A 21,699-nucleotide genomic window follows, 5' to 3' on the forward strand; every position below is an offset into this window, starting at 1 on the left:
TTCCTCTACAAAGCCATAGCTGTACCAAATTTTGTGGAGGTCTATGCAACGTTAAACTCGGTTTTGGAAAAGAAAGATAGTCGAAATTAACATGCAATTTGAAATAAAGAAAAGAAAGTATAGAATAGAGAAGAAGGAAGGAAGAAGAATAGAATAGAGCACCGGCTAAGTAGCTCGAGAAACAAGATACTAAAAAGAAGGTGGGATTCGAGGGCCAGAAAAAGGAATAAATTAAAACAGATTTCTTTCTTAAATAATTTGGGCGTAAAAGAAGGAGAGCTGGAAGAATAAAACAGAAATTAGATCAATCAAACCAGACAGAGATCCTGAACAAACTAAAATGGAGGGCGTCAGTCTTACTATTCAGCAAATTGACAAATATATAGATTAATTACACTTTTCTAATATAAAATTTATGTTGTTTCATCCTAAACCAACTACCCTTTTGAAATGAAATTGGAAAGAGATAAATATGTAATAAGCAAAAACGAATTCTACTAAATTATTTATTACAATCTTTACAAATATGTATAGTACAATTTACAAAAGAAAATATACAATGTTACAATTTGATACATATAGTTAGTAAATAATTGAAATTGAAAGTCCTACTGAGATTTGATGGTTTAAAAATAGAATAACCTATCAGTTTTTATGTTTGTACTGTTCATTGAAATTTAAATAAACCCAAAAAAACATACAGGAATATTTGAGATATATGTTATCGCTTTTGAAGAGTAGCGATAGAAAATCCTGGACACAGTCTCTCTGAAGCCTGAAGACTTTAGTTGGCTGATATTCACATCAGCGATCACCACACCGTGAAAGAGAGAAGGTCAATGGAACGTGACCCATAAATTCACGTCCGATAGAAGGAAACCATTCCATTTTCGGAAACGTCTAACCACAGACCATTCCAGACAGCCTCCAATCAGAAAGTAAACCTATTTACTTTGCAGAAATGGAAAGTTTCCAGGTACAGAAAATATGCAGAAAAGCCAACAAAAGTAGAACAAAAACCATACTACCAAAATCCAAAATATAAACTTTAGAAATGGAAACCAAAACTCCAAACGTAAAACCAAAATCCAAACGGAAACCAAACCTCCAAACGGAAAACCCTTGTACAATGGATCTTCTCACAAACCACTGCTTGCCACGACAGCAAAATCAATACTAAAATCAAATATTAGTGGTCTTTCAAAAACGAACTTTACAAAACTTAACGACGTATAGAGGTGGGAACGGATATATTTTTGTAGAGGCTTTGTAACTGTAACATCTAGGATGACGGCGAATAGCTATATTCAATTCATCCCATAAATGTTTGAGAGGATTGAGATCTGGGCTACATGCGGGTCATTCTAATCTTATCAATCCAACCTCTATTTAAAATATTTATGTGTATGAGTCAATCAGTGTTTTTATTTACAAAAAATTGTGCAGCTCTTACAAGAAGAGATATCCGGATAATTAAAAAAAATCTAAGGAATACCTCTGGGATAATACTAAAGGACTATGAAACAAAATCAGCTAATTTTTCCACAGAATTTTTTAAATTTAGAATATACAATGCTTCCATTCAGCACCGTATAACGCCACCAATGCCACCTAAGCAAATTTTTTTATACCGAAATAATGACAAACGATACCAATACATGTACCTACAAATTGATGCAAAAATCTTGAAAATCGGAGTTCAAATAATAAAGTTATAAATTGTCAAACGTAATCAAAAAATTTTAGTGGCGGAATTTTGTGCCGGTGAGTGTAGTAATAAGTGTATAGAATCTTATATTGCTTTTCTTCTTATAAATTACTGTATATTGGATCTAAGATGATAGATGTTATCGATTACAGGAGCCGATATCAACGAACTGAACTGCGTCCGCAAAAAAATCTCTATTGTGAAAGGAGGAGGCTTGGCGGAATTGGCCTATCCATGTCGCATTATTTGTTTCGTGCTATCCGATATTATTGGGGACCCATTAGATTTTATAGCCAGCGGCCCAACAATGCCGAACACGGATCCGTCAGAGATGGCTGCCACCATTCTCAAGAAATACCGGCTAGATGGCGAAATTCCAACGTCGATAAAAAGTGTGATCGAAACAACCGAGAAAAGAGACGAGAAAAGATGTCCGGTAACAAATGGGGAATACGAGCACGTCAAGACGTACGTGATAGGTAAGTGGTGAAAGATTTCGCAGATTATCATCTTTAAATTGTATTAGAAAATTCTGATCCTAGCATAAAGTTCAATGGATTGTATAATTTGATAATAATTTGTACAGGAACTATTTTTCAATTTATATTCACTATATTAATATTAACCACTGGCGAAACGTCCATGTAACCACTGTTACCATTGGTAACAGTTAAAAATCTTGCAAATAAATATTTTATGACGATGAATAATTCTATTTACCAATATTTTTACCAATAGAAATATATTATTATATTATGTGGTAATAGTACCTAACTCAGTAAATAGCCAACTACTCGTAGACACGAAAATATTTTATGTTTATGCGAGTTTATGTGACTCAGTTGCACTTTATTATACTCTGTTACTAGACTCATTTCTGGTTACAATGGTTATATTATACCCACGCTGGCGCTCGAGACCGGCTAGTGACTGAAAATTTTGAAGAAGCGACGGGGCATAAGCGCGCTGTGTATCAGTAGCGCTGTTACCAAATTTAAAATTGGTGACAGTACCTATAAAAAGTGTGCGTGCAGTTAACCATGGATGAGTGTCGCTTCTTAATCGATCAACTACTTAAAAAGTAATCCTCCTTGTATAATTTTGAAGAAACAAATTAGATTAAAAATGAAAGACCTATTTTAAAAAATTTAAAAAAGGAATCAACAAAAGTAGTTCGATATTTTAAATTTAGTTGGTACAGTGAAAATCCTTGGTTATATTATGGTTGTAAGAAAAATATACTGTATTGTTGGCCATGTCTTCTGGTTTCTACAGAAAAATGGGTGGGCCAGGTTCACGATTTAAATAGTGTTAGATTTTTAAAAAGACATGTAAGATGTATACCCAATTTGATTCAGTTTGGCAAAACGAAAATCAAAAGTTCTCTTAACCAAGCTTTTAAAGCAAATATTGCTAAACATAATGAGTTTGTTAAAAAAATAGGTAGGTATATCCTTAGCACACTTATAATAGGTACTGTATGTTTTTGGGCCAAACAAGAACTAGCGTTTCGTGGTCATTTTGAGTGCGACGACTCTGACAATCGAGGCAATTACATGGAATTGTTAACATTAATTGCCAAAAAAGTTCAAAATTTTTGTCAACATCTAGAAACATCTGTTTTTTCGAGAGTTTCAAGTGATATACAAAATGATATTGAAGCTACACTCACCGGCACAAAATTCCGCCACCCAAAATTTTTGATTGAGTTTGACAATTTATAACTTTATTATTTGTACTCCGATTTTCAAGATTCTTGCACCAGTTTGTAGGTACATGTATTCATATTGTTTGGTATTATTCCGGAAAAAATTTTGCCTGTATGTCATTATACAGGGGTGAAAGGAAGCGTTATATTTTCTCCTAATTTTAAAAAAATCTGTGGAAAAATGGAATAGCTGATTTTGTTTCATAGTCCTGTCATATTTTCCCAGAGGCATCACCAACATTTTGTTTTTTGAATTATCCGAATACCTTTTTTCTTGTAAGAGCTGTACCATTTTTTGTAAATAAAAACACTGATTGACTCATACAATTGAGGTTGGATGTTGGATTGATAAGATTAGAATGGCCCGCATGCAGCCCAGATCTCAATAATATTGAGCATTTATGTGATGAATAAAAAAAGCTATTTGCCGTCATCCTAGGCCTCCTGAAAATTTGGTACAGTTATGGCCCTGGTAGAGGAATATCGGGCTATTCCCCAGGCAAGGAAAACACATATTTATTAAATGCTAAACAGATTGCGAGCAGCCGTTGCTGCAAGAGGTGGACATAACCGCTATTGAATTGTTTTGTTTTGTTGTTAAATTTGTTTTGTTTTGTTAATTTTAGTGCGTTTGATATTTTTAATTAAATAAACCTTCAAAGCAGTGTTTTTAATTACAGCTCTTACAAGAAAAGAGATATTCAGATAATTCAAAAACAGGACCTTAGTGATACCTCCAGGATGATACAAAAGGAGTATGAAACAAAATCAGCCCTCCAATTTTTCCACAGAATTTTTTAAAGTTGGGAGAAAAAACAACGCTTACATTCACCCCCGTATAATGCCATCTAAGCAAAAGTTTTTTGTTACCTGAATAATAGCAATTGACATCAATACATGTACCTACAAACTCGTGTACGAATCTTGAAAATCGAAGTACAAATAATAAAGTTATAGGTTGTCAAACTTAATCAAAAATTTTGGGTGGCGGAATTTTGTGCCGGTGAGTGTATCTATACATTTAGCCATATCTTAATTTTTTTAAATAAGATTTTTTGCATCTGGTTTTGGTAACACTTCAGAAAAAGTCACGCGTCGCCACTGATATTCACATACAGTATTCCCGGACGAAAACTAAAAAAACTAAACAGAGGCACCAGTGGCGTACCGATAGATCAGCGGACCCTGGTTCCAGTTGGGATGCGGGCCCGTCCGCCCAATAAAAACGCACATTGTAGTTCAGAAGTTAATATTCATTATCATAAAATAAAAAAAGTGATATTGTGCCAATGTGTGCTTTTGCCCGGGGGCGAGTTTCTCCCCTTCTCGGGGGTGAAAAACATACGTTCAAGATAAGTCCGGAATTGGATAAACTGACTAATTCTAAGCAACATTAGTTCTAAAGAGTTTTTTCACTAAGTCCATACTGTTCGAGTTATTTGTGAGTGAATATGTTCATTTTTCAACAAAAAACCACGTTTTAAAATGGTTTTTCGCAAATAAATAAAAAAGTAAGTATTTTATTGAAAAAATATTCCTAATAAAAATATAGCTTACAAAAAAGTGAAAAAAATGGTGTATATAAGAAGTGTGTAGACCCAATAGGAGCTGAGTTGTGGGTAATAAAAGTAAGTTCTTATTATTAACAAAATAGATTCTCAAATTGCATATGATACATTTATAAATAAGTGAAATAATTACATACAAACATCTAGGGAGATAAAACGCCTAAATTAACAAATATTAAAAAAAACCTTAGATAACGGTGGGGTTGATATCTTTTATCAAACAATGGGATTTTCTTAAAAAGAAGTTAGTGTCTATATTTATCCTTTACCGCTATTGTCTATGTTTAGAATTTAATTTCAGTTATTAAGAATTACCTAAAAGTACAGGCTGAAGAATGAAATACTGAAAAGTACAGGCTATAAAAACGAGTATCGTGTAACGAACCCATTGTATTGGGATTATTTTTATGACCTACCTTATAAAACTTGCATTGATCAGTTTCCGAATTTCTGAAACTTTGTAGTTTACCTAGAACTTATTCGTGGATCGTGCTAATATAAAAAATACAAGTATTTGGGTTAGCACGTGTAGGAAGGCACCGGCGGTTAGTCTACAAGTGTTGAAACCAGGGCCTCCGTAAGCAGGTAAAACGAGTAAGAAATCGTACAAAAGCGTTCCCTGTGGTTCTTAATAAATTATGTTTTCAAATATTTTGATGAATATATATTTTTCGTTTTTATTTATAAGTACCTACACAAAAATTAAAATTTATTAAGCAGTTACATTTTATAGTGTGTAGTTCAAAATGTACCCATCAAATTAGAAACAAAAGTAGCAAAAAGCGCGTTAGAGCGGACCCCTGCCGGGCCCGGGACCTGGCTCCGCGGAACCGATGGAACCATGCTCAGTACGCCACTGAGGCACTATCAGGAGCTATGACATTTTTGAAAAACCCAGCGACAGATCAATTTTTATTAAATGAGAACACATTTTTCTGGTAATATGGATTATTTTACTTTTACTCCTAAGGTAGGGTAACAATCACTCGACTTTTTAAAGTCCTTTCAATTTCACATACATTATCCTTTAAAATTTTGTAATTCGGTTTAATACTATAATTTATTTTTTTAAACGATTTTTAAACTTTAAAATGTATTTTGGTGAATTTGGCACGTCTATAGTTTGGATTTTAAATCTTTCTTCGCCCAGCTTTTGTTTTTTGTCACATTTGTAATCACCAAAGGAGATACATGTAGTCCAGTGGGGGTACAACGGCCTCCTTAATTCAGATGGATCCAAGTTTTTTTTATGTATTTTGACCCGTAGAACACGAATTTTTTGGGTAACAGTTGATCCGGATGGCGATAAGATTGTTATAAACAAAGAACTTGAGAATTCACATAACAGCGATTATTCGTAAAACAAAACATTTTTTGTATTTTTTGGGGCATTAATATTTTTACAAGTTTTTTCGTAGGATGCATAGTTTTCGACATAATCGCGGTTGAACTTTCAAAAAATCGAAAAATTGCAATTTTTGGACCCGAATAACTTTTGATTGAAAAATAAAATAGCAAATTCTGCTTAGCACATTTGAAAGTTCAAGTCAAATTCTATCGGTTTTGATTATTTTCATTGCTAAAAATTATTTTTTTTTATTGTTAAACAAAGCTATAAACACATAGTGCTTGAATGTTGTTTAATGTTTTACATTAAAACGCATGCATTGGGCATGGGAAACACTATGTGTTTATAGCTTTGTTTAACAATAAAAAAATTAATTTTTAGCAATGCAAACAATCAAAACCGATAGAATTTGACTTGACTTTCAAATGCAGTAATAGTCCAGGGCCCATCTGTTTTGAGATGGACGTTGAGAGGTGACTCAAATTTTTTTGCAGAAATTGCTTGAAAATAACTCAAATAATAATATTTGAGTTATCCTCCCTCTCAAAAAGGTCCGGAACATTGTTTAAATAATTAAAATGTCAAAAAATGAAGGAAAAATTCGATTTTTTTCTTCGTTTTTTGAATATAACTTTAAAAGTATTCATTTTCCAGAAAAGATGTACTAACATAAAAGTTGCGTAATTAAATTTCCTACAACATGGAATTAGTTAAAAGTAGAAAAAATAGTCACCCTTGTTGCAAAATTGCAATAATTGCGAAAAAAAACCATACAAAATCAAGTATTCGCATTTTACGTTTTTCAACCATTTATGCTACACCTATGACCTTCATATTTCACCCAGAAAAACTCTATGATACAGTAAAATAATACTGTAAATTTCATTAAGATCGGTTTAACAGATTTTGCAAAATAAATTCTGCAATCCAGGTTTCGCAAAAACAATTCATTTTTTCCAAATGTTACAGGACTGAAAATAAAGCAGATAGCAAGTTGAAATTTTTTTTGCATATAGAAGTTTACTGTACCTTTCATTTGCAATTTGCAAAATTAAAATCGAATAACTACCACGGCGTCAGGATTTTTTTTAAATAGACATTAATTATTGGCGCTACGCGTAGGACAGAGGTGTTCGATTCACATGAAGTTGATTTCCACCAAAATTTCTTCCAATCTTCATCTAATATATTATTTTCTTACTCTATATTTTGTTGTATTTTAATATTTTATTTCCACAAAAATCAAACTAATTTTATTATTGTTTGTGAAATATTGTTTAAACAATTGTATATGTTCAAAAATAATAAACTTTTATTCTCAAGTTAAAATATATGAACAAAGAAAGTTTTTGCTAAAAAAAGTGTTATTTCAAAGGATAGAGTATGTGTTTTTATTTTGCAATAAACAAATTTATTTATTTATATCGAAATGTAATAAAAATTAAAATGTATCAATAATTATCAAAAGTCGTTGGAATGCCCAATCAGAGCAAACTATCCGGTGTCCTGCGCGCAACACCAATAATTAATGTTTATTTAAAAAAATTCCTGACGCCGTGGTAGTTAATCGATTTTAGTTTTGCCAATTGAAAATGAAAGGTACAGTATACTTCTATAAGCAAAAAAAATTTCAACTTGCTATCTGCTTTATTTTCAGTCCTGCAACAGTTTGAAAAAATGAATTTTTTTTGCGAAAGCTGGATTGCAAAATTTGTTTTGCAAAATCTGTTAAACCGATCTTCATGAAATTTACAGTGTTGTTTAACTGTACCATATAGTTTTTCTGGGTGAAATTTGAAGGTCCTAAGTTTGGCATAAATGGTTGAAAAACGTAAAATGCGAATACTTGTTTTTGTATAGTTTTTTCCCAATTATTGCTATTTTGCAACAAGGGTGACTATTTTTTAAATTTTCAACCAACTCTATATTATAGGAAATTTAATTACACAACTTTTATGTCAATACAACTTTTCTCGGAAATGAATACTCTTAAAGTTATAATCAAAAAACGAAGAAAAAAATCGAATTTTTCCTTCATTTTTTGACATTTTGATTATTTAAACAATGTTCCGGACCTTTTTGAGAGGGAGGATAACTCAAATATTATTATTTGAGTTATTTTCAAGCAATTTCTGCAAAAAAATTTGAGTCACCTCTCAACGTCCAAATGTACTAATATTTTTACAGATGCGCCCTGGCTATAAATAGAATTGCTATTTTATTTTTTAATCAAAAGTTATTCGGGTTCAAAAATTGCACTTTTTCGATTTTTTGAAAGTTCAACCGCGTTTATCTCTAAAACTGGGCATTCTACGAAAAAACTTGTAAGATATTTTTTTGCTGAGAATCACCCAAAAAATACAAAAAATGTTTTGTTTTGCGAAAAATCGCTGTTATGTAACACCTCAAGTTCTTTGTTTATAACAATCTTATCGACATCCGGATCAACTGTTACCCAAAAAGTGGATAACTCCATCTGAATTAAGGAGGCCGTTGTACCCCCACTGGCGACAGGACTAATAATACGTAACCAGAGTTTACGTATACCACACCAACAAATACTTAATTTACACTCAAATCACAACGCATACATACATTAGAATAGGAATTCCCAAATCATTATACGATTGAGCTCGAAACACCTGCTCCAATTAAAAGGCATTTCAGGGAGAAAAATCCTGCTAACAAAGGTTTTTAAGAAAAATGACTACCCATTGTCATTTATAAACAAGGAATTCTACAAAATAGAAAAAAGAAAACTACGCAACATCACAAGCAGCCCAGCAACACTCAGAAGAAGGAACTAAGAATGACAATAATACCAATAATACAATAATATGTAAAGGGCTTATCAGAAAAATTAAAAAGGATAGGAGACAAGTACAACATTACAACAACACTTGAAACATCCAACATACTTAGATTTATCATGTCCAAAACCAAACCCAACAACATATAAGAGAGGTGAAAGAACTGCGTCTACAAAATATCCTGTGAATGCAACAATTTCTATGTGGAGGAAACTGTAAACATTTATTTGGAAGCCATATTTTAAGAGTCTTTGGAAGATGCTGATGATGGTGTCTTAATTTGTGACAACATAGTCGATCTTCAACAACTTGTCACTATAATCGGAGAATACAGTGAAAGAATGGGACTAGAGATTAATACCAAATTCATTATCATCTCCAGAAACTTGGACGCACCTGAAAACACCACCATAACACTGAATAAAAAAGTCCATTGAAATAGTAAGGAAATTAAAATAATTGGGGACGTGGCTTTTTGAAGACTGGGCATCGGACAGAGAAGTAAATTGTCAAATTGAGCAAGCTCGACAAGCTTTCGTAAAATTCAGAAAGATACTGACCTGTTCAGAATTCGATCTTCAACTGAGACTAAGGTTTACTAAGTGCTGCGTATGGGCGGTGCTGCTATATGGCGTAGAGAGCTGAACACTAAAAACGTGGGATATAAACAGATTAGAAGCTTTCGAAATGTGGCTTTATCACCGTATCCCAAAGATAGCATGGACGACGAAAATCACAAATGTAGGTCCTCAAAAGAGTCAACCAAGAGCGCCAACTTTTAGAAACCATCAATCAAAGGAAAATGGCGTATCTGGATCACATCATGCGAAATGAAAAATACCAGTTTCTTCAACTTATAGTCGAGGGTAAAATTGAAAGCAAAAGAGAAATATGACATAATAAAATGTCCTGGCTCCGAAACATAAGGCAATGGACAGGGATTAACGACATACAATATCTGATATATACTTCAAGAAACAGGGAGTTAATGGAAAATGTGATTGCCAACATCCATTAGTGGATTTGCATCTGAAGAAGAAGAAGAAACTGTAAGACCACTAAGCGTCATGATAAACTATCATGAAACGCACATGAAAACCAGGGATTTCGACAAATCACATATCTGCAAACATGCTTGGGATAATGAACTTAGAGTACAATGCAATCATCATCATCCAACCAATTCACGTCCACTGCTGGACATAGGTCTCCCCCAATTGTTTCCACACTTCACGGTTTTGTGCTGATTTTTGCCAGTTTTTACTAATCCGCCTGATATCATCTGTCCATCGTGTAGGCGGCCTTCCTCTACTTCGTTTATCTTCTCTTGGTCTCCACTCTATCAGCTTTCGTGCCCATCTTGAATCTTTCAGCCTGGCGACGTGTCCTGCCCAGTTCCATTTGAGCCTGGTGATACGTTCTACAACATCTGCGATACCGGTTGTTTGTCTGAGATCTTCATTTCTTACGGGATAAAATAAGAAATGAAGTACAATGCAAAGTTGTATCAATATTTATAACGGAAACAGGCATGAAAAAGTGAAGAATCCAGGAAGCAGCCCTCGTCCTACTAAATGAAGAACAATGTGTAACAAAGTCTTCAGCAGAATGCAGCAGGCTTTGGTTCTTCTTCTTCTTCTTCTTGTGGTAGAACTACAACCCGGTGTGGGTCTTGGCTGACTGCACAACTCGCTTCCATCTCGAACGGTCGTCCATAATAGTTGGGTCAGTGGGTAGCCCCATTGTTCTTAGATCTGACCTAAGGGCCTTCTTCCTGTGGGGGCTTCCTCTCAGATCAGTTTGGTAAGGCGGTTATTAGGGAGTCTATGGACATGGCCCATTTTAGACGCTGACATTTCATTTCTTGGACTGTCACTTGCCCTATACTTCTGCTTGATCTCAGTATTTGTTCTCATTCGGTATTTAGTCCAATAAATGGCCATTTTGGAGTGTAATTTCCAGGGGCAACTCCGAATTGCATGAAAATTTGGATTTAGGTTCTACTTACCCTCCACTTTTAAGTTGAATTTGAGCCATTGGTTGCTTTTACTTGGGGGATGACATTTACCCCTTCTCGGGGGGTGAATAACGTATGTAAAATAAGGCCGGAAATGGATAAATTGACTTATTTTAAACAACTTTTGTTCTATAAAGTTTTTTACGTAAGTCAATACTTTTCGAGTTATTCGCGATTTAAAATGTTGATTTGTTTACAAAAAAACTACGTTTTCAGACGGTTTTTCCGAAATAACTCAAAAAGTAAATAATTTATCGAAAAAATATTTTTAGCAAAAGTGTAGCCTATAAAAAACGAAAAAATAGTGTAGAAGTAAAGTCTACAAATTGAGTACAAGCAAAGTTGTAGCTCATGAAAAATACGTTCTTATTCGTCTAATTCCAAATCAAAAAAAATTCGACGCGAAATCATTGAAGAAAGAAGCGTTTTTCGGGAAAACCTTATTAACATTTTTAAAGTATCGAAAAAAAGCTTATTATTTATTTTTTACAAAAGTTTACAGCATCAAAAATAAACGAGTTACACTGAAAAAAAAGTTAGCCCCTTTTTTTTGGTAAAAAAAAATCGTGAAAACCTCCCTCTATTTAGCACCCTAAATGAAATTAATCGTTTGGCTTTACCATCTGTTGTAACTGTATGTGTATTGTTTATATGATCTGTAAGTTTGATTGGTTTTAAGTGCTTATTTTTGAAAACATTTGGTTTTATAGTAAAAAAAAATTTCTAAAAATTTTTGAAAAATTTCATTTTTTCAAAATAACTTAAAAAGTATTAGTGATAAGCAAAATCTTAAACAGTAAAAAAATGTAGGTTTTTCTATTATAAATATGCTAGTTTCATTTTGTTTATTGGTTAAGATATGGCTGTTCAAAATTTGCATATATTAGTGATTAGTGACCCATTCAAGCTTTCTCAGTTATATCCCTTTCAAACATAAACACTTCAAACCGGTGAGACTAACAGATCATATAAAAAATAGATAGGTAAGTAAATTGTTTGTAAAGCGGTAGCGATTAATTTCATTTGGGGAGCTAAACACGGCCAGATTTTCATGATTTTTTACAAAAAAAAGAGGGCCAACTTTATTTTAAGCGTAACTCGCCTATTTTTAATGCTAAAACTTTTGTTAACAATTATAACAAAGCTTTTTATAAACACTTTAAAAAAGTTTAAATGGGTTTTTCCCGAAAAGTGCTTAATTTTCCGGTGATTTCACCTTGAAATATTCGATTTGGAATTAGACGAATAAGAACGTATTTTTCATGAGCTAAAACTTTGTTTTTATTTGATTGATAGACTTTACTGATACACCATTTTTTTGGGTTTTTTATAAGCTACACTTTTGCTAAGGATATTGTTTTCGATAAAATATTTACTTTTTGAGTTATTTGCGAAAAACCGTCTGAAAACGTAGTTTTTTTTGTCGAAAAATCAACATTTTCAATGGCAAATAACTCGAAAAATATTAACTAACGTAAAAAACTCTAGAGAACAAAAGTTGCTTAAAATCAGTCAATTTATCAATTTCCGGTCTTATTTTGAACGTATGTTTTTTCACCCCCGAGAAGGGGTGACTGCCACCCCCCAAGTAAAAGCAACCAACGGCACAATTTCAACTTTGAAGTGGAGGGTAAGTAGAACCTAAATCCAAATTTTCATGTAATTCGGAGTTGCCCCTGAAAATTACACGGTATCGCCGAATTTCCCGTTCATTTACTGGGCTAATTGGTTGCTATTAGGGTCGTGATAAGGTCCAAAGATTCTTCTGAGGAATTTTCTTTCAAATCATCTAAGTTTCCTTTTAATTGCTTTGGTCAGAGTCCTCGTCTCACACCCATACATGAGCACCGGTCTAATCACAGTTTTATATATTCTGATCTTTGATGCTCTTGTTAGACTCTTAGATTTAATAGTATTGTGGAGGCTATACATACATCTGTTTGCTGCCGGATTCTCCCTTTAATCTCTTTGGTTGCTAAAATTAAAGAAGAAGTGAAGTGAACAACAAAAGTATACCAACAATTGCGGATGAGAAAATGTGAGATGCACGTCTTCTATCATACACAGTGCATGTGCAATATACAATATATATATATATATATATATATATATATATATATATATATATATATATATATATATTGTTATATTCCTATTTGATAGGAGAATTAAAATTTATAATTATAAGCAAAATTCAAATTAATATAAAAGATTTTCAATTTCCTCAGCCGCGGGCATGTAAATTTAGAACAACCTGTATACAACAAATTATTATATTTAGTTTTTAAGAAAGTGATTCGAAGAAGTGTACGAAACTCGGTAACAATGCGCCTAAGATAAACAAGTTGAGTGACGCGGACCATTATAGTGTTTCGCGGAAGATTCGATCATTAGCCTACGCTAAATAAGACTCAGTGAAATAGATAATAGGTCATTAAGTTTTGTAAAAAGTAGAAAGTAAGTTTAAATTGCGAAATGATTATTTTTTCTTGAAATCCATTAAACATATTTAGAAAGATTAAAAGTTGGTATTGAGGAATACGGCGAATTAAAATTTGTGGTGGAATGTTGATTTTTGAATCTGGAAGGGATATTGAGAAAGTAGGGGATTGAATGAGGATGAGAGAGCAGAATGTTTTGAGAAGTTGAGAGGTGAAGTCCAGTGGTAGACGGTGGTGTACGAAGAGGGAAAAAGCCGGGTTGGTTCCGTGAGTGTTGAGTATCCATCGGAACGAGAGGTAGGCCGAGTCGAGAGAAAAGAATCTCCTTGAGCAAAGAGTGTCCCGGTAGCTGATGGAAGTGGTTCGAAAAAGGTAGAGCACAGCATCACGAGAAAAGCAGGAGCAAGAGCTATACGAGGTAGATTTCAAAGGAGAACATTACTGGAGGCCAGGACGAGTTTTTATCGCAACCAAGGATAGGAGGAAACGGGTTTTGTGTGAGGACATTCGCAGTTCATCAGATAAAGGTCAGTCTCATTTGTCAGGACATGAATGTATGGTTTTTTTTTTGTATTAAATACCACATTAAAAATTGAAGAACATAATCGCTAATATCAGAAGATTTTCATCAAACTTAAATCAATTTGTTGCTAATAAATCCTAATAGTTCATTATTAATAAAAATTTAAAATTGGAAACCAAAAGGAAATAAGATTCCCATGTTTAAATGTTTGTATTAAATAAATATAAAATCTAACAAATATTAAGCAGTAATTGCCATTTATATAAAATAAACAAAATTTTGATTTATGATTGTAATCCATATGTGTGTATTATTTTATATTTTTCCTATCCCGATTAGGAACCACTGAGAAATACTTAGAAGTCACGAAAGTAAGTAAGTAATTTTATAATTCGCCCTGAGATTGAAAACATATTGATATGTGATCTGGTTGATTAATTAGATTATCATTAATGCATTAATTAAATTAAATTACATATAAAAATATCATCACATATAAATAAATAAGATTACAACAAATGTCGTCCAACGTGGAAAGCATTGAAAAGTATTTCTAGTGGCAAATTTGAAGGATAGAAAGAGAAAAGCCGGTAGTTGGAAATTTATATGCCTGTGGTAAAAATTGAGAGACTTACAGTTGATAACATAAAAATTTAGATCCCTTTAGGTACAAATTTTACATAACTGATTTAATAATTTACTTTTACGATATTTACATTTGATATATTTATTGACAATTTATAATATTTGGGGGAGAAAAATTCGTTTTGGGTAACATACTATTAAAATTTCACATTTGGCGGGGATAGTACTTCTTGAAAACAAATGTCTGTGACAAGAAGCCAAAGCAAAGACAACAAAAAACAAAAAGAACATTCAGATCAAGAGGAAAATTCAGACCAAGAAGATATTTTAGACACAACAATCATGGAAACAGGAAAAAAAGAATTGTCAGAATTAGAAAAGATATTACAACTTATGCAACTCCAGTCACAAAAAATGGATGAAGCAAAACGAACAATGGATAAAAATCAGGAAGAAACATCAAAGAGAATGGATGAATCACAAAAAAAAATGGATGAATCACAACAAAAAATGGATCAAAAAATGGATGAAACACAACAAAAAATGAATGAAACACAACAAAAATTGGATCAAAAAATGGATGAAACACAACAGAAAATGGATGAAACACAACAAAAAATGGATGAAACACAACAAAAATTGGATCAAAAAATGGATGAAACACAACAAAAAATGAAACAAGCAATAGAAGAGAACAACAAGAAAATGGAGGAACGCATAGGAAAGTATGAAAAGGAAGTAAAAGGATGTTTGACAACAATGAAAAACGAGATGAAAGAACAAGAAATGAAAATTCAAAATAAAATAAAGGAGATAACGAATTGCCAGAAAAAAGAAATGGAAAGTTTGGAAAACAAGTTGCAAAACGCTATTCAAGCAGACATAGAAGAAGTGGAAAGAAAGATTGCGGAAATCAATACTCAACAAAATGTCGGAGAAAGAAGAGAAATGGTTATACATAGCACAGATAACGTGAAGATAAGGTTTGGCGGGGACGTAAGAAGATTACACCCAGTGCCGTTCATAAATAGCCTGAAAAAGAAAATACAGCACATCGGAAATTTCGAAACAGCAAAAGAAACTATCAGAAACCATCTCAAATATGAAGCAAGCCTATGGTTCGATAGCAAAGAAGAAGAATTCGGCAATTGGCAACAATTTGAACAAAAATTTTTGAATTATTTCTGGGGAAAAGTCCAACAATTGGAAATTAACAAGGAACTGCAAAATGGGAAATACAATGATAGGATGGGGGTATCAGAAAGGACATATGCTTTACAAATTTACAATAATGCAAAACATTTACAATATAATTACTCATCGGAACAATTAGTCGAACTGATTGCAAGACATTTCGAAGAAACGCTGGAAGACCATATCACATTGCAAAACTACAAAGACATAGATAGTCTATGCCAATTCTTACAAATAAGAGAATCACGTTTAAGAGAAAGAAAATCAAGAAGGTCCCGAGAAGATTACAGGCCCCGAGAGACACAGGATTACAGAGAGAGAAATCAAAATAGGAGAGACAATACAAGACGAGATTTTAATCCCAGAAGGGAAAACGAAAATAGAGACAACGGAAGAGGAAATTATGAACAAAGAAATAGACAATGGAATGAGGACAGAAATCGAGAATACCAGAATAGAAACACCACACGCTCAAATCAAGAAAACAGAAATAATGGTAGACAAAATGAACAGGGATATCGAGAAAACCGAAACAGATCCGACAGACCAAGAGAAAATAGAAGAGAGGTAAATAATACCCAGACAGAAGAATATGACGGAGAGAGACATTATGACGAAAATATAAACAACGATGAGCAACCGGCGTCTTTTCACGACGGCGCTCACTAAAAACAAAAAATCAAACAGGAATCTTTTGTCACCCCAAGGAGCTTATTAAATTGGCAGGAAACAACGAAAAGAAAAATGGAGTTAATTTAAAATTTGTGGATGGATTTATCAACGAGAAACCAATTAAAATTATGATAGATACTGGATCTGAAATAACATTGGTCAACAGAAAACTAATAGAAGAAGTTAATTTAACAAATTTAATTTACAAAATACCTAGGGTAAATTTAGTGGGCGCAAACAAACGGACATTGGCAACTATAAATGAAGGCATACGAGTAAGGGTACGACTGGGTAAGAAGATGTATGCACTACAATGTGTAATAATGCCAAACATGTCACATGACATGATAGTAGGAGTTGACGAATTGGCAGAAAAACATGTAGTGATAGATTTTAAAAATAATACGATGAAACTAACAGAAGAAAAAGAAGAAGAACAGGACAAGGAACATGAGAAACAAAATACGGACGAATCAGGGAAAGAACAAACAATGGAAATGAATTTGGCAACGAAGCAAGGACAAAGAAGAAAAAGGAGAAAAAGTCAGAAAAAGATAAAAGAAAATGAAACCTGTGGCTCCTCAAAAGAAGAGTTGAGCCCAGAAGAAGAAAAATTGAGAGTATCAAAAGCAAAAGAAACCTGGGATTCCTCAAAAGAAGAGACGAGCTCAGGAGAAGAAGAAATAAAGCTAACAAATGAAAGTGAAAAGAATATGATTGAAACAGTGGTATTTGAAGAGGAGGTATATGCAAACGAGGATGCAGAATGCACGGTAAACATATGTGAAGAGTCTGAGGAAAAAGACAGAAAATTGATATGTGGAGAAGGAAAAGAAAAAGAATTGCGGTTGATGTTAAGAAACTACGAAAATTTGATCAATGAGGAAAACAGAGTGGCGAAAAAGTACGAACATTCATTTGAGTTGAAAAACTTGGGAAATTTTCGATCAAAGACTTACCCGATTCCATACAAGTATAGACAAGAGGTGAAAGAAGAAATTAATAAAATGTTGGAAGATCAAATCCTCGAAAGATGTGATTCACCGTACGTTAACCCGATTGTGATAGTAAAGAAAAGCAATGGAGAATTGAGATTATGTTTAGATGCCAGGAATATCAACCAGCACACTGTATCACAATATGAATCACCTCTAAACATCGAGGCCATTTTTGGAAGAATTACGGGATCACACATATTTTCTAAAATTGACTTAAAACACAGTTTTTGGTTGATACCGTTAGCTGAAAAGTGTAGAAACTACACCGCTTTCTCAATTGATGGTATTGTCTACCGGTTTAAGGTAGTGCCATTTGGATTGCAGAGTGCTTGTGCTGCACTCGTCCGAGCTCTACATACCATTTTAAATCGCCATGAAGATTTCATAGTTCATTATATCGATGATTTATTAATTTTTTCACAAGATACTCAGAGTCATCTAGAACACATAAAAATAATTCTGGAAGAATTGGACACAGCGGGATTGAAATTAAACATTGAAAAATGTCAATTTTTTCAAAAAGACGTAATTTATTTGGGTTTTCAATTGGACACCAAAACAGTCAGATTAGCCGAAGACAGAGTCAAGCTCATAGATGAATACCCAAGACCAACGAATTTGAAAACATTGAGAGGTTTTCTTGGCACGATTAATTATTTTAAAAAGCTGATTCCCGATTTGAGCCAAAAGGAAATTCCTCTGATAAAATCGCTAAAAAAGGGAATAAAATGGAATTGGAAAGAAGAACAGGAGGAAGCTTTCAAAACATTAAAACGAGAATTCGCAAAAGGAACGAAAATATACCACCCCATTTACAATTTACCTTTTATACTCCGAACTGATGCGTCCATACAAAAATTCGCAGGAGTTCTGTCTCAAATACAAAACAACCAATAAGTGCCGATATGCTTTATATCTCGAGTGACTAAAACACATGAGAGAAAATATAGTGTTACAGAATTGGAGTTTGCCAGTGTACTATATTGCGTAAACAAATTGAGGTTTTACTTATTGGGAGCAAAATTCACAATCGAAACAGACCATGCAGCTTTAGTACATATCATGAAGAATAGATTAGTAAATAATAGAATACATAGAGGCATTCTATTATTACAGGAGTATGATTTTGAGTTCCGATATATAAAAGGAAAAGACAACATAATAGCCGACGCTCTAACACGAGATGAGGACACCGGAAAAAAGGAAACAATTACTCTACAGGTGGGACTAAATAGATTAATACAAGAAGAAGGGATATATTCGTTAAATGAGATAAGGACAAACCAGGAAGACCTAGAGGAAAGAGAGAAAAGAAGAGCGGAGGTAGAAAATAACATATATTTTAAGAGAATAGACGGAAAGGAACTATATTTAGTGACACAGACATTGGCAGAAAAGATAATAAAGAAATTACATGAGGACAATGGGCATATTGGTAGCAGAAAGGTTTGGCTCGTTTTTAGGGAAAATTACATCAGCCGACAGGATTACCGCATTGCAAAGGAAATTACCCAGAAGTGCGATGTATGTCAAAAATATAAGAGTAGAAATTTCAAAAACGAAAATATTGCCAAAAATATTGAAGCCCGAAACAAACTAGACATTGTAGCAATAGATATGTTAAGCGATCTAATTATGACCACTAAAAGGAACAAACATATTCTAGTGATGGTGGATGTGTTTTCAAAATACGTAAAATTATATAGTTGCCGCACCACAAAGGGGGAAGAAATATTAAGAAAAATCGACAATTTTATAGCCACAGTAGGAACACCAAAAAAGATTCTACTGGACAATGCAACGTATTTCCGAAATGATCGTTTCAAGGGACAACTTCGAGAACGCGGAATAGAGACAAATTTTGTCAGCATCAGGCATCCACAGAGTAATCCTTCGAAACGATTCATACAGGAAGTGACGAAATTTCTTCGCATTGCAACAGATGGTCAACATCGCCACTGGGACAGGAAAATGGCGGAAATAGAAGTGTATCTAAATACAATTCCGAGCACAGTAACAAAAGAGACCCCAGAATACATCATGAAGGGTGTACTGCCGATAAGGCCATGGGAAGACCCAGAGCCAAAGGAATATCAACAGGTGATTGAAACAGTACAGAGAAGATTACGGCGAAGCAACGAAAAGTATATTCAAAGACAGGAAAACTATTGGAAAAGAAGACCAGTGACTTTCCAAAAGGGTGAAAAAGTACTCGTGAGGGCATTACGAGTATCAAATCTTCCTGGGGGCATTTGCGCAAAGTTGATGCCTGTTTTCGAAGACCCGTACATCGTGAATAATGAAAATGGGATAAATAGTTATGAGTTGAGGCATAGGAACTCGGAAAACATCCGAGGAATTTATAATATTCACGATGTATACAAATATCACGAATAAAAGACAGAATTACATAAAGTAGATAGTAAGTTAGGGTATAAGACGTAGATTAAAGTAAGGAAATAGACAGGGAGTTGGTTTTGCCTCGAGATAATTTATTTAAAAATGCAGATAAATTTTATCGAATACAAGGCGGGGATTGGTTATATTCCTATTTGATAGGAGAATTAAAATTTATAATTATAAGCAAAATTCAAATTAATATAAAAGATTTTCAATTTTCTCAGCCACGGGCATGTAAATTTAGAACAACCTGTATACAACAAATTATTATATTTAGTTTTTAAGAAAGTGATTCGAAGAAGTGTACGAAATTCGGTAACAATGCGCCCAAGATAAACAAGTTGAGTGACGCGGACCATTATGGTGTTTCGCGGAAGATTCGATCATTAGCCTACGCTAAATAAGACTCAGTGAAATAGATAATAGGTCATTAAGTTTTGTAAAAAGTAGAAAGTAAGTTTAAATTGCGAAATGATTATTTTTTCTTGAAATCCATTAAACATATTTAGAAAGATTAAAAGTTGGTATTGAGGAATACGGCGAATTAAAATTTGTGGTGGAATGTTGATTTTTGAATCTGGAAGGGATATTGAGAAAGTAGGGGATTGAATGAGGATGAGAGAGCAGAATGTTTTGAGAAGTTGAGAGGTGAAGTCCAGTGGTAGACGGTGGTGTACGAAGAGGGAAAAAGCCGGGTTGGTTCCGTGAGTGTTGAGTATCCATCGGAACGAGAGGTAGGCCGAGTCGAGAGAAAAGAATCTCCTTGAGCAAAGAGTGTCCCGGTAGCTGATGGAAGTGGTTCGAAAAAGGTAGAACACAGCATCACGAGAAAAGCAGGAGCAAGAGCTATACGAGGTAGATTTCAAAGGAGAACATTACTGGAGGCCAGGACGAGTTTTTATCGCAACCAAGGATAGGAGGAAACGGGTTTTGTGTGAGGACATTCGCAGTTCATCAGATAAAGGTCAGTCTCATTTGTCAGGACATGAATGTATGGTTTTTTTTTTGTATTAAATACCACATTAAAAATTGAAGAACATAATCGCTAATATCAGAAGATTTTCATCAAACTTAAATCAATTTGTTGCTAATAAATCCTAATAGTTCATTATTAATAAAAATTTAAAATTGGAAACCAAAAGGAAATAAGATTCCCATGTTTAAATGTTTGTATTAAATAAATATAAGATCTAACAAATATTAAGCAGTAATTGCCATTTATATAAAATAAACAAAATTTTGATTTATGATTGTAATCCATATGTGTGTATTATTTTATATTTTTCCTATCCCGATTAGGAACCACTGAGAAATACTTAGAAGTCACGAAAGTAAGTAAGTAATTTTATACTTCGTCCTGAGATTGAAAACATATTGATATGTGATCTGGTTGATTAATTAGATTATCATTAATGCATTAATTAAATTAAATTACATATAAAAATATCATCACATATAAATAAATAAGATTACAACAATATATATATATATATGTATATATATATATATATATATATGTATATCATAAAGGAGTACGACCGTCAATTCCAATATAACAAAGGAGCACTCGTAAGTGTAGGGTTTTATCGGTCAAGTGGGTGAAAAAAGAGACAAAGAATTCAGCTACTTCATCTATTTATTGAAGACGTTTCGTCTACTGCTCAGTAGACATCATCAGTTCATCTACAAAAAGAGTGGTATAAGAGACAACATCCAAAAGAGAGGTA

The 21,699-nt window shown here is 33.4% G+C and overlaps 1 protein-coding gene across 1 annotated transcript in view; it reads left to right on the forward strand.

Moving 5' to 3' along the window:
- LOC114326255 (glycerate kinase) overlaps positions 1–21,699 on the forward strand; it is a 125,523-nt gene that overhangs the window by 29,482 nt on the left and 74,342 nt on the right. The window contains exon 4 of the mRNA XM_028274566.2: positions 1,861–2,187. Within this exon, the coding sequence (XP_028130367.2) occupies positions 1,861–2,187 (327 nt within the window). The remainder of the gene's footprint in view (positions 1–1,860; positions 2,188–21,699) is intronic.

This window comes from Diabrotica virgifera, chromosome 2 (genome assembly GCF_917563875.1).
Source record: "Diabrotica virgifera virgifera chromosome 2, PGI_DIABVI_V3a".
Lineage (NCBI taxonomy): Eukaryota > Metazoa > Arthropoda > Insecta > Coleoptera > Chrysomelidae > Diabrotica > Diabrotica virgifera.